Below are 13992 nucleotides of genomic sequence, written 5' to 3'. Positions count from 1 at the left end.
TCTAATCAATATAACATAATACATACAGTATTCAATTTAATATTTGCGAAAAGCCAATCATAAAACATGCATTTTTCACAAAGTGCATGTTCTCCCTGTGCCTGCACATGCTGGTTAACACAAAACTTAACCCCCATCCCTCAAAAAATGCGTTGGAAATGTCAAAACAGAAATATATTGGTCTTGATAAATCCTCAGTTCCAGCAAGGATTGTTTTACAGGGAGAGTCCCTGAAATTTTGGCAGATCTGGTAAATATTTGTGCTCAGGCACAGGGTGGGATTGTTGGGGTGCCCTGTGAGGGACCAGGAGTTGCACTCTGATCCTTGTGGATCCCTTCCAGCTCAGGATATTCCACGTTTCCATCATTCTAAACGTGCATTTGGGAAGGAAAATGAACATTTAAAGGAAAAAAAAAAAAATCTCAGAAGGTGTCCCCGGCCTGCTGCTGGGGGCTGGGCATGCTCCAGGTGTGTTCTACATTTTACACCATTTCCTGCTGCAGAATTCCACGTGTTCCTGACTTTCACTCCACTCCCCTTTCCTGTCATCTTTCCCACTCCGGAATGATGGACTGGGAGCTGATTTCCAGGGAAATCCTGCTCTTTATCCCATAAAACCACAGATATGAGCTTCTCTGCACTCCCCTTCTCTTTTCCACTTTTCCATCACCTTTCCCATTCAGAAACGTTGGATTAGGAGCTGATTTTCATGGAATATCCCACTCTTTATCCCAGATAACCACAGATACAGGTTTCCCTGTGCTCCCCTTCTCTGGAAGCTCCTGTCTCATCTTTCCCATTCCAAAAGATTGGATTGGGAGCTGATTTCCAGGGAAATCCCACTTTTATCCCAGATAACTACAGCGAGATGTTTCTCTGCGCTCCCTTTTTCTGCTTTCCCATCCTCTCTGCCATTCCAAGGAGCCGATTTTGGGGGAAACCCGGGATAACCCCAAGGGAAACCCAGGATAACCCCAAGGGAAACCTGGGATAACCCCAAGAGAAACCCGGGATAACCCCAAGGGAAACTCGGGATAACCCCAAGGGAAATCCGGGATAACCCCAAGGGAAACCAGGGATAATCCCAAAGGAAACCCGGGATAACCCCAAGGCAAACCCGGGATAACCCCAAGGGAAACCCGGGATAACCCCAAGGGAAACCCGGGATAACCCCAAGGCAAACCCGGGATAACCCCAAGGGAAACCCGGGATAATCCCAAGGGAAACCCGGGATAACCCCAAGGGAAATCCGGGATAACCCCAAGGGAAACCCGGGATAACCCCAAGGGAAACCAGGGATAACCCCAAGGGAAACTCGGGATAACCCCAAGGGAAATCCGGGATAACCCCAAGGGAAACCCGGGATAACCCCAAGGGAAATCCGGGATAACCCCAAGGGAAACCCGGGATAACCCCAAGGCAAACCCGGGATAACCCCAAGGGAAACCCGGGATAATCCCAAGGGAAACCCGGGATAACCCCAAGGGAAATCCGGGATAACCCCAAGGGAAATCCGGGATAATCCCAAGGGAAATCCGGGATAATCCCAAGGGAAACCTGGGATAACCCCAAGGTAAATCTGGGATAACCCCAAGGGAAACCCGGGATAACCCCAAGGGAAACCCGGGATAACCCCAAGGCAAACCCGGGATAACCCCAAGGGAAACCCGGGATAACCCCGAAGGAAACCCGGGATAACCCCAAGGGAAACCCGGGATAACCCCAAGGGAAACCCGGGATAATCCCAAGGGAAACCCGGGATAACCCCAAGGGAAATCCGGGATAACCCCAAGGGAAACCCGGGATAACCCCAAGGGAAACCCGGGATAACCCCAAGGGAAACCCGGGATAACCCCGAAGGAAACCCGGGATAACCCCGAAGGAAACCCGGGATAACCCCAAGGCAAACCCGGGATAACCCCGAAGGAAACCCGGGATAACCCCAAGGGAAACCCAGGATCACCCAAAGGGAAACCCGGGATAACCCCAAGGGAAACCCGGGATAACACCAATCGGGAGCCGATTTCCAGGGAAACCCGGGATAATCCCAAGGGAAACCCGGGATAACCCCAAGAGAAACCTGGGATAACCCCAAGGGAAACCCGGGATAACCCCAAGGGAAACCCGGGATAACCCCAAGAGAAACTCGGGATAATCGCAAGGGAAACCCGGGATAACACCAATCGGGAGCCGATTTCCAGGGAAACCCGGGATAACCCCAAAGGAAACCCGGGATAACCCAAGGCAAACCCGGGATAACACCAATCGGCAGCCGATTTCCAGGGAAACCCGGGATAACCCCGAAGGAAACCCGGGATAACCCCGAAGGAAACCCGGGATAACCGCAAGGCCGCGCCGCCTCGCGGCCCTTAGCAACGCCCCTCACTCCCGTTGCTACGCGGACGCGCCGCCCGCCCCGCTTGTCCCTCACGGCGCTCCGTCCCCCACACGGCTCTCCCTCCCCTCCCTCCTCTTTCAACCAATCAAGGGGGCTCTCCCTCCCCTCCCTCCTCTTTCAACCAATCAAGCCCCACACGCGGCGCCTCTCCGCCAATCAGAGCGTGGCGCGGCGCTGCGGCGGGCCAATGGCAGGCCGGTCCGCCTCGCGGCGCAGGCGCGCGGGCCGCGGCGCGTCCCCCGCGTGCAGCCGCCGCCGCCCTCATGTCGTGGCTGTTCGGGCTCAACCGCGGGGCCGCCCCGGGCGGCGGCGGGGACGCGGCAGCCCCGGGCAGCGGGGCCGGCCTCTCCCTGCCGCCCGGCCCCGGTGCCGGCGGAGCCGGCGGTGCTGGCGGCGCCGGGGACCGTCAGACGCCCAAGGACAAATGGAGCAACTTCGACCCCACGGGCCTGGAGCGCGCGGCCAAGGCGGCGCGGGAGCTGGACGCGTCCCGTGCGTGAGGGGACGGGGCGGGAGGGCGGCGGAGCTGGCGGGGGGTGTGTGGAAAGGGGCCGTGGGAGCAGGGAGCGGGGCTCTGCTCCGTGGGACGCGAGGGAAGGGCAGGGAGCGGCGCCCGGGGAATTCCGCCTGGGTGTGAGGGACTGGGGGGTTGTTCCACCTGAGGGCTTGTTGTGCTCTGAGCAGAGAGCAGGGAGAGTCAGAGAAACAGACACTGAAGGACTCAGTCTGCAGCCTTGGAAGAAGCTTAGATTGGTGTGAGTGAGAGTCAGAGAAACAGAAAATTCCACAGACACTGGAGGATTTAATCTACGGCCTTGGAAGAAGCTTAGATTGGTGTGAATGAGAGTCAGAGAAACAAAATTCCACAGACACTGAAGGATTTAATCTACAACACTCAGAAGAAGCTTAGATTGGTGTGAGTGAGAGTCAGAGAAACAGAAAATTCCACAGACGCTGAAGGATTTAATTTACACCTTTGGAGGAAGCTTAGATTGGTGTGCGTGAGAGTCAGAGAAACAAAATTCCACAGACACTGGAGGATTTAATCTGAGGGGTTTGTTCTGCTCTGAGCAGAGAGCAGGGAGGGTGTGAGAGTCAGAGAAACAGACACTGAAGGATTCAGTCTACAGCCTTGGAAGAAGCTTAAGATTGGTGTGAGTGAGAGTCAGAGAAACAAAATTCCACAGACACGGAAGGATTTAATCTACAACAGTCAGAAGAAGCTTAGATTGGTGTGAGTGAGAGTCAGAGAAGGAGAAAATTCCACAGATGCTGAAGGATTTAATTTACACCTTTGGAAGAAGCTTAGATTGGTGTGAGTGAGAGTCAGAGAAGCAGAAAATTCCACAGACACGGAAGGATTTAATCTATAACATTCAGAAGAAGCTTAAATTGGTGTGCGTGAGAGTCAGAGAAGCAGAAAATTCCACAGACACTGGAGGATTTAATCTGAGGGGTTTGTTCTGCTCTGAGCAGAGAGCAGGGTGTGTGTGAAAGTCAGAGAGACACTGAAGGATTCAGTCTACAGCCTTGGAAGAAGCTTAGATTGGTGTGAGTGAGAGTCAGAGAAGCAGAAAATTCCACAGATGCTGAAGGATTTAATCTACACCTTTGGAAGAAGCTTAGATTGGTGTGTGTGAGAGTCAGAGAAACAAAATTCCGCAGACACTGGAGGATTTAATCTGAGGGGTTTGTTCTGCTCTGAGCAGAGAGCAGGGAGGGTGTGAGAGTCAGAGAAACAGACACTGAAGGATTCAGTCTACAGCCTTGGAAGAAGCTTAAGATTGGTGTGAGTGAGAGTCAGAGAAACAAAATTCCACAGACACGGAAGGATTTAATCTACAACAGTCAGAAGAAGCTTAGATTGGTGTGAGTGAGAGTCAGAGAAGGAGAAAATTCCACAGATGCTGAAGGATTTAATTTACACCTTTGGAAGAAGCTTAGATTGGTGTGAGTGAGAGTCAGAGAAGCAGAAAATTCCACAGACACGGAAGGATTTAATCTATAACATTCAGAAGAAGCTTAAATTGGTGTGCGTGAGAGTCAGAGAAGCAGAAAATTCCACAGACACTGGAGGATTTAATCTGAGGGGTTTGTTCTGCTCTGAGCAGAGAGCAGGGTGTGTGTGAAAGTCAGAGAGACACTGAAGGATTCAGTCTACAGCCTTGGAAGAAGCTTAGATTGGTGTGAGTGAGAGTCAGAGAAGCAGAAAATTCCACAGATGCTGAAGGATTTAATCTACACCTTTGGAAGAAGCTTAGATTGGTGTGTGTGAGAGTCAGAGAAACAAAATTCCGCAGACACTGGAGGATTTAATCTGAGGGGTTTGTTCTGCTCTGAGCAGAGAGCAGGGAGGGTGTGAGAGTCAGAGAAACAGACACTGAAGGATTCAGTCTACAGCCTTGGAAGAAGCTTAAGATTGGTGTGAGTGAGAGTCAGAGAAACAAAATTCCACAGACACGGAAGGATTTAATCTACAACAGTCAGAAGAAGCTTAGATTGGTGTGAGTGAGAGTCAGAGAAATACAAAATTCCACAGACGCTGAAGGGTTTAATCTACACCTTTGGAAGAAGCTTAAATTGGTGTGAGTGAGAGTCAGAGAAGCAGAAAATTCCACAGACGCGGAAGGATTTAATCTATAACATTCAGAAGAAGCTTAGATTGGTGTGAGTGAGAGTCAGAGAAGCAGAAAATTCCACAGACACTGGAGGATTTAATCTGAGGGGTTTGTTCTGCTCTGAGCAGAGAGCAGGGAGGGTGTGTGTGAGAATCAGAAAAACAGACACTGGAAGATTTAGTCTACAGCCTTGGAAGAAGCTTAAGATTGGTGTAAAAATGCAATGCACAGACATTAAGCAAAAAAAAAAAAAAAAAAATCATAAATTTGTGTTTCTATAGTTATAAGAAAGAATATACCTTGAGTAAGAAGCTGTACTATGAAGTACTATGAGTACTGTACTAATAAAACTAAAACTAAACTCTACTAACAAAGTAAAAGGTTTGTAATGTGTAGAATTTGTTTGTAGTTGTACAGAATAATCTAAGAGTTTAGGAGTTACCCTAGAAGCATATGTGTACCTGTGGCACAAAAACCTGTTAGGCAGAAATATCCACAGTGCAGCAGAAATGAGTAAAGGTGATAAGTCAGAAAAACCAAATGAACCCTGTAGCAATTGTTTGTGAAGTTAGGAAGTTACATATTACCTTGTGACAAAGAAACATAACTACTCTTGAGCTATGACTGCTAATCTCACAACCTCTAAAATCTCACAGCCTCTAAAATTAATGTTGGTCTGAGCTATAAATTGTTCTTAATGCCGGTCCCATCCTTCATTACTGACAGTGATGGGTGTGGAGTGTCCCTCACGGGCTCTTCCAGGTCTGTCCAGACCCAGCTCTGTGCCCTGGGCTCTGGGATGGCCCTGCTGGAGCAGAGGAGCCTCTTGGGGCCCTCCAGCCTGACCCATCCTGCTGTACCTGTGTCCTGTCGGGGCCCACCTGGCCAGGGCAGCCTCTGGCTCCTGCCCTGCTCTGCTGGGATCAGCATTCCCAGGCAGGGACCTCTGGGTGCTTCCTCAGGGCTTCTGAGGAGAGAGGGAGGCACCAGAGCATCTTGATAAAATCACAGAATGGTTTGGATTGGAAAGGACCTTAAATCCCATCTCATTCCACCTCCTGCCAAGGGCAGGGACCTTCCACTATCCCAGATTGCTCCAAGACCCATCCAGCCTGGCCTTGCTTGGATCTTTTCCACAGCTGTGCTGAGAATCATTTATTCATGATCATTGATTCCCTGCAGGGTTGAGTGTGCCATTGCAGAGCTCTGGAGCAGCAGGGATTGAACAGCCTGAGCATCAGCTTCGCTGAGAAAAGAGCTCTCACTGTGGTGCCTTGTGAAGGCTGAGCTGGAACAGAGCTAAAGAATGAAGCAGGGATTTATTAAAGATCTCCTCATGGATCCACCTTGGGCAGCACAAGAGCCCAGCCAGGGCCAACCCAAGATGAACCCAAATGGTCCCAAAAAATGGATGATTGGTCACAAAATGATCAGTTCTGCTCCATTTGCATCTTGGAGTTCATTGTCCCATTCCAGCTCCAGCCCATGCAGTCCCATCCTGCTTGTTTTCCTCTCTCCAGCCCACGTTGTTTGTGCTCTTGGGCCTGAGGTTTGGATCATTTGTCCTTGGTGCCCAGCTGGAGAAGGAATTGTTTTGTCTCCCTGCTCTGTGCAGAGAGCTCAGCATCCCCTGATGTGAAGCTCAGAGCCACACACTAAAGCAGCACAGAATGTGAAAAACAGAAAAGCTAAACCTGATCCATCAGCACAGAACCTGAAAATAGAAAAGCTAAAACTTAAGGCATCAGTAGAGAATCTGAAAAATAGAAAAGTTAAAACCTGAGGCATCACCTGTCCATAATCTCTTCCCCTCCTCCAGGCCATGCAAAAGATGCTCTGAGCCTTGCCCAGATGCAGGAGCAGACCTTGCAGCTGGAACAGCAAACCAAACTGAAGGTGGGTTGCAGTTCCTCACCTTGGAACTCCTCAGGCGGCTGCCAGGTTTGGGAGGGACAAAAGTTCAAATCTTTTCCTCTGCAGAGGATGAGAAATTTTCCTTTCTGTTCAGCTTCAGCAAATTGTAGTTATTTGCCTTTAGGAGAAAAAAAAAGTAATTCTGGAAGGTGAATCTGTGCTAATTTGGCCTATTCTGACACATTTTTTTGTGGCTTTGATTAAAACTTGCATGTCCTCAGTGGTTTTGTGACTCCTGGAGTATCTCTGCTGGTTTTGGGGAATGACAGGGGGTTTCTGTGGGAACTGTAAAGTAGCTGGGTGAAGGACTGATTTCTGTTTCTCTTATAAAGGACTTTAGAGATTGATTGGGTGTTGGTTGATCTCTTGGATGTTTTTTTTTTTTAATTGTGTTTAATCCTGAAATGGTTGATGATATTTCTTAGGAGCATTGAGAATTTAATTTTTATTATAAATTCTGTTATCATATTTTATTATAATAACATGTTGTTATAATATTTTATTATTTATTATTTATATTTATTATCATATTTTAACTTTATTGTGTCAGTGGTCATCTTTTAAGGGTACCACTCTGAATACAGAGGGCTTTCTTGGAATGTGATTGTCAGTAGAATTTCTGTACAGGATGATCTATGAATTTCTGGTAATTAAATTCTCTGATTCTGTCCCAGGAGTATGAAGCTGCCATAGAACAGCTGAAGAATGAGCAGATCAGGGTGCAAGCAGAAGAGAGAAGGAAAACACTCAATGAAGAAACCAAACAGCATCAAGCAGTAAGGGAATGAGGGGGAAGCCAAGTGAGGGGAGACCTTGTTTGTATCTTCCCTTATAGAAAAGGCAATGATGCATTAATTATCCCTTTCATTATCCCTTTAATTAATGATCCCTTTTTTGGGAGACGAGGTCTGGCGGTGTTCGCAGGCTGAGCCCCTGTTGTGTCCTGGATTTGTGTTGTTGAGCTGGATTTTTAGTCCTCTTGGACTTTTGTTCCCAAGTTCTTGAACATCCAAAGGAACTGGTGGTAGCAGTTTCTCTCATTCTGTGTTTTTTGGGATTTTCCTAAAGGGCTTTTCAGGGAAGTTTTGAGGAATACTGGTTTATCAACTGAATGAAAAATGAAGCCATTAAAGAGTGAAATGGCTCTAAAGTTATTTGGATTTCAGTCTTAAGTAGCTTGAAGCCATATTTCTTCTGAATTAAACAGAAAAAGATATCTTAAGAGGAGAAATGATGCAAATCTGAGTTGTGAGCGGTGTTGGTGCTTCCTGGTTTGTTTTAGCTTGAGTGGCTGATGTGGCAATAATCCTGAAAAATAAAGGGAAAATAAAGGCTGGCCTTAATGTTAAAAGCTAAATTCTGGGGATTTCTTACTCCGAGAGCACAGGAGATGAGGGAACTGATTAATTCTAATGGATTCTCCAGCTTGGGAAGTTTGCTAGAACTGTTTATTTGGCACATGCTGCTTTTACCCTGGCAGAGTTTGGACTTTGAGCAGGACTGGCCCAGGATGCAGCTGCACTCTCAGCTGCTCTCAGGGGTTGTTCCTTCACCTCCTGCTGCTCCCAGGGCATCATTTGAGGTCACAGCAAACTCATGGGTTATCTGAAATCACAGCAAACTCAGTCTTGGTTTATTCCATGATGTTTTACTGGTGCTGAAGAGATAATTCCCAAGCTGTTCTGCTATCCCTGTGTTTGGAATAGAGAATGATGTACCCCTAACACAGAGTCCTCCCTGGATGTGGATCCTCAGCCCACTTCCAATTCAGTGGAGATGACTTGGGATTATTTTGAGTTACAGGAATTGATAAGAGGAATTAATGAGGAACAAGTAAATCTTTATCAAAACCAGAGCCCATCAGCACATCCTGACAGTTCTATTGCTTGCAGTCACCAGTCCAGATAATGTGGTTTAGAACATGAAATCCTTGTTTTTCCCACTGAGGTCTCCTTTTGTGGGCCAAGAAACCCTTGCTCTTTGTCTTGACATCTGTGATACCATAAAATGAAGTCAGACTTTAGAGATTTCTCAGCACAGAAGAGTTTTTGGTGCTGAGTGAGGGTATTTGGCCCTGTTCACATTCAAATCCAGGATAATTTTTTGTTTGTGTGGATTTTCCCATTTTGTTTGTTTTTTTTTTGTTTTTTTTTTCCTCCTGAACCTCATTTCCCTGAGGAGCAGGCTGTTTTTTAACTACCTAATCTGTGTATTCTGTTTTGTTTTTTGAAGAGAGCCCAGTACCAGGACAAACTGGCACGGCAGCGCTACGACGAGCAAATGCGACAGCAGGTAGGGAGGGTTCCTGCTCTGATCCAGCTGGGAATGGGCTGGGAGCCTTCTTAAATCCAAGAGATGCTCTGGAGCTGTTCCCTGTCCTGCTGGGCACAGTTTATCTGTATTATCTGCTCAGCATCAGCAGTGCATATCGAGGGCTGGGCATTAGGACAAAGCAGCAGCTTGGAATTAGGAGGAAAAATCTGGGAGATGGCGAGAGGAAAACGCACTTCAACCTGAGCAGCAGCTTCTTGAAAATATTTGTAGTGATGCCTTGTGAAGGCTGCCCTAGGAGAGAGGCTGGACAGAGCTAAAGAATAAAGCAGGGATTTATTAAAGATCTCCTCCATGGATCCACCTTGGGCAGCACAAGAGCCCAGCCAGGGCTGCACCCAAGATGAACCCAAATGGTCCCAAAAAATGGATGATTGGTCACAAAATGATCAGTTCTGCTCCATTTGCATCTTGGAGTTCATTGTCCCATTCCAGCTCCAGCCCATGCAGTCCCATCCTGCTTGTTTTCCTCTCTCCAGCCCACGTTGTTTGTGCTCTTGGGCCTGAGGTTTGGATCGTTTGTCCTTGGTGCCCAGCTGGAGAAGGAATTGTTTTGTCTCCCTGCTCTGTGCAGAGAGCTCAGCATCCCCTGATGTGAAGCTCAGAGCCACACACTAAAGCAGCACAGAATGTGAAAAACAGAAAAGCTAAACCTGATCCATCAGCACAGAACCTGAAAAATAGAAAAGCTAAAACTTAAGGCATCAGTAGAGAATCTGAAAAATAGAAATGCTAAAACCTGAGGCATCAGTAGCACTTAAGTTTACACTTGATGGAGTCATTACAACATCAGCATCTCTTCTGCTGTCATCTCTCCTTGTAGCAACTTGCTAATGAGGAAAATCTGAGGAAGCAGGAGGAATCTGTGCAGAAGCAGGAGGCCATGAGGCGAGGTGAGTGTTTTGTTCAGCTGCTGAGAGTGTGAGGGCATGTGGAGTCCTTGTGCTGCTCTTTGTGTCCATGCTGTATTTGATGTCAGATTGGCAAGAACAGGTAGATCCCAGGAGTGCTAAAATTACCAATTGCTTCCAAGGTTAGTTTTAAAAAGGGCTGCACTCCTAAACATCTGCCCTGTCACTCCTGGATTTCCCAGTGAACTGTCAGCATTTCCTGCTAGAATAACTGAAATTCTGATTTCATACTGGAACAACCTAAAATAGAACCAGTTTTGAGGAGGGAAGAGAAACAAAACATCTTCTGGGAGGAGAGGTTGAATCTGTATCACCTCATCTCCATTCAGATTCCTGCAGAAAATAAAAAAACTGCGGTGTGAAAATTGCTTAGTATCTTTTTGTTGTTAGGAATTGCCAGAATTCCTGGGTTTGCAGAGCTCCACTAGGGTGCAAGTGTCAGAAATGTTAATTTTTGTTTGGCTGAATGGGATGGGAAGGGTGGTTTGCTCCGAGCACAGATGTGGCCAGCTGTGCTGCCATCCAGTGAAGGAAGTGCAGCCTGAATAAAACAGCCAAATGGTGAAACCCTGTAGGCTTGGGTTATTTTACTCCAGGATTTCTCATTCATTCTCCTTTCACACAATTCCATGTTTGAAGTAACAGAGCTTCCAAAATCCCCTTTGGGACCAGCAGCTTCCTTTTGCTTCTCTTCCTTCCAGCGCACAGCGACTTCCCTGGAGTTTTCCTTCTCCCTGGCATTAAGCCACCCAAAAATTTGACCTCTCTGCTGTTTTTTTTTACCCAAGCTACCGTGGAGAGGGAGATGGAGCTGCGGCACAAGAACGAGATGCTGCGGGTGGAGGCGGAGGCACGGGCGCGCGCCAAGGCCGAGCGGGAGAACGCCGACATCATCCGCGAGCAGATCCGCCTCAAGGCCGCCGAGCACCGCCAGACCGTGCTCGAGTCCCTCAAGTGGGTGCAGGGCAGGGCCTGGAGCTGCTCCACGTGTGTCCCAGCCTGTGGGAGAACCTGGGGTTTGTTCCTCTGGTGCTTCTCCAAGTGTGTTCCAGCCTGTGAGAGAGCCTGGGGTTTGTTCCTCTGGTACTTCTCCAAGTGTGTCCCAGCCTGTGAGAGAGCCTGGGATTTGTTCCTCTGAGGAATTTCAGTCTGGAGCTTCTCCAAGTGTGTCTCCACATGTGGGAGAGCCTGGGGTTTGTTCCTCTGGTGCTTCCCCAAGTGTGTCCCAGCCTGTGAGAGAGCCTGGGGTTTGTTCCTCTAAGGAGTTTCAGCCTGGTGCTTCTCCAAGTGTCCCCAGATGTGGGAGAGCCTGGGGTTTGTTGGTCTGGAGCTTCTCCAAGTGTCCCCAGATATGAGAGAGCGTGGGATTTGTCCCTCTGGTGCTTCTCCAAGTGTGTCCCAGCCTGTGGGAGAGCCTGGGGTTTGTTCCTCTGGAGCTTCTCCAAGTGTGTCCCAGCCTGTGGGAGAGCGTGGGGTTTGTTCCTCTGGAGCTTCTCCAAGTGTGTCTCCACATGTGGGAGAGCCTGGGGTTTGTCCCTCTGGTGCTTCTCCAAGTGTGTCCCAGCCTGTGGGAGAGCCTGGGGTTTGTTCCTCTGGAGCTTCTCCAAGTGTGTCTCCACATGTGGGAGAGCCTGGGGTTTGTCCCTCTGGTGCTTCTCCAAGTGTGTCCCAGCCTGTGGGAGAGCCTGGGGTTTGTTCCTCTGGAGCTTCTCCAAGTGTGTCTCCACATGTGGGAGAGCCTGGGGTTTGTCCCTCTGGTGCTTCTCCAAGTGTGTCCCAGATATGAGAGAGCCTGGGGGTTTGTCCCTCTGGTGCTTCTCCAAGTGTGTCCCAGATATGAGAGAGCCTGGGGTTTGTCCCTCTGGAGCTTCTCCAAGTGTGTCCCAGCCTGTGGGAGAGCCTGGGGTTTGTTCCTCTGAGGAATGCCAGTGTTGTGTGAACTCTGTGGCTTGTCTTGCTACATTGTCACCTGAATGGCAACCAGAGACATTTAGAGTGATAGACTTTTTCTAGCAGATTATTTCAAGCCTTGTCCTGTAGTCCTGGAGCTCAGTAGCTCTGAGAACACCTCAGTTCTTTCAGAACATCCATCACAAAGTTACAGTGTAGTTTGGCTCCACGGGGGTAAGTGTTTAGCTTTGGAATTGGTTAATTCTAAGTCCTTTGAGATTTTGAACCAAAAAAGCTTTAAATACCTCCAGTTGAGCAGAAATAATGCATTAAAGAAGTAAATTGATACCATCTTAAGGCCAGGTGCTTTTCTGGACTTAATCCCAGCTCAGGTGTAGGCATCAGATGATTATAAATATATTTTCCATGCTTGCTTATGTTCCAATTCTGAGGTGAGCCCTTAGCTTTGACTTGTTCTGAAGAAGGTTCACAACTTCAATACAATCTGAAAGCCTGTCTTTAAAATTTATCATTGAAGGTATTGAAATCCTTTTCTCTCCTGCTTGCCACAGGACAGCTGGGATGCTCTTTGGGGAAGGATTCCGTGCTTTTGTGACAGACTGGGATAAAGTCACAGCCACGGTAAGGTTGGGAAAGCTGTCAGTAACTTCCAGAAAAGCCTGTCTGTAAATGTGTGCTAAACTCCTGATTGTGTCACAGCTTTAAATCTAATTTTGATGTAGCCTAAAGGGCACTTAGAGAACTCTTATGTGTGCTAAATAAATTTATTAAAAGCCAGACCAGCATCTTTTCACAGGATAAAAGAGCTTGGCAGTGGAATCTTGGGGACATAAAGTTGTTTCTCAGTGTAATACTTAAAACAACAGTGAAAGTATATTTTTGGTAGCGTGGCTGGTTAAAATAGAAATTTTGCTTTAAATCAGTCACCACCATCTGCTCCACCCTCTGATTTTATACACACAAGCTGATCCAAAACATCCTTTGCCTGAGAGCTCTGGGGAGAACAAGCCAAGCTTTTAGTGGCTCCTTTTGTCATCTGTACCTGGGGTGTCTGCAGCATTCAGAGCTTTTTGTACATCAGTGCTTGGTGCTTTGAGCTGTGCATTCACTTGACCCAGATACCAATTTCCTGCATTATGGTCATTTTTGCTTCTGACATGCTCTTCTCTTGTGAATTTGGGATGTTTAGCTTAAAAAAAAAAAAAAAAAAAGGAAAAAGAAAAGAAAAAGGCAAGTATATCTTTAGAAAGGAGATAACACAGCTGGAACTCATCTTTTCTGTTGCTTTGAAAAGTTTGAAGTTACTGTAAGGTAAGAACCAGTCAGTTTTTAAGATTCTTGTAAATGAAGGCTGAATTTTCAGCTCTATTCTAAATGCTGCTCTTTCTCTACCTCTTCCCAGCCAAGCAGAACCCCAAAGGTTCTTCTTCAAATTTTTTGGTTCATTGCAGTTTTAGTGTAATTGACTTTATTTATCAGAGACCCATTCCTTTGCTTGATACTTTATGACAAATAGGTAGACTGTAATCAGACTGATTTTTAGAGTGGGCAGTTGGGTTCTTGTTTGTTACAGAACTCATTTTTAAAGCTCTGTTTCCTCTGTATCTTGTGACATAAACATCAGTGAAGTCCAAAAGTCTGAGAAAGTGACCTCAGATCCATCCAGGCAGAGGGAACTTTGTGCTGGGTGGTCTAAGAGAGCGTGAGATCATGGCACTGATTTTAGAGGGAGCTGCTAAAAAGGTGAAATCTATTCTGTGTTCTGTGTCTGAGCTGATTTGGGTGTGGAGATCCCTCACTCTTTGCATCCTGGAACTCACAGTCCTGATCCCTTCATGTTTCCACCCAGAGCAGAAGTGATGTCACACATTTCAGCAGAGTGAGAGCTAACAGATGGTGCCTCATGGT

The 13992-nt window shown here is 47.4% G+C and overlaps 1 protein-coding gene across 1 annotated transcript in view; it reads left to right on the top strand.

Moving 5' to 3' along the window:
* Positions 1-2625: 2625 nt before the first annotated feature.
* LOC137461968 (ATPase family AAA domain-containing protein 3) overlaps positions 2626-13992 on the top strand; it is a 29227-nt gene continuing 17860 nt past the window's right edge. The window contains exons 1-7 of the mRNA XM_068171860.1: positions 2626-2891; positions 6837-6913; positions 7606-7707; positions 9164-9223; positions 10086-10155; positions 10962-11127; positions 12636-12705. Coding sequence (XP_068027961.1) covers positions 2663-2891; positions 6837-6913; positions 7606-7707; positions 9164-9223; positions 10086-10155; positions 10962-11127; positions 12636-12705 — 774 coding nt within the window. The 5' untranslated portion in view covers positions 2626-2662. The remainder of the gene's footprint in view (positions 2892-6836; positions 6914-7605; positions 7708-9163; positions 9224-10085; positions 10156-10961; positions 11128-12635; positions 12706-13992) is intronic.

The sequence above is a fragment of the Anomalospiza imberbis genome, chromosome 23 (genome assembly GCF_031753505.1).
Source record: "Anomalospiza imberbis isolate Cuckoo-Finch-1a 21T00152 chromosome 23, ASM3175350v1, whole genome shotgun sequence".
Lineage (NCBI taxonomy): Eukaryota > Metazoa > Chordata > Aves > Passeriformes > Viduidae > Anomalospiza > Anomalospiza imberbis.
Note: the sequence above shows the minus strand (reverse complement) of the source record. Positions and strands in the feature narration are given on the sequence as shown.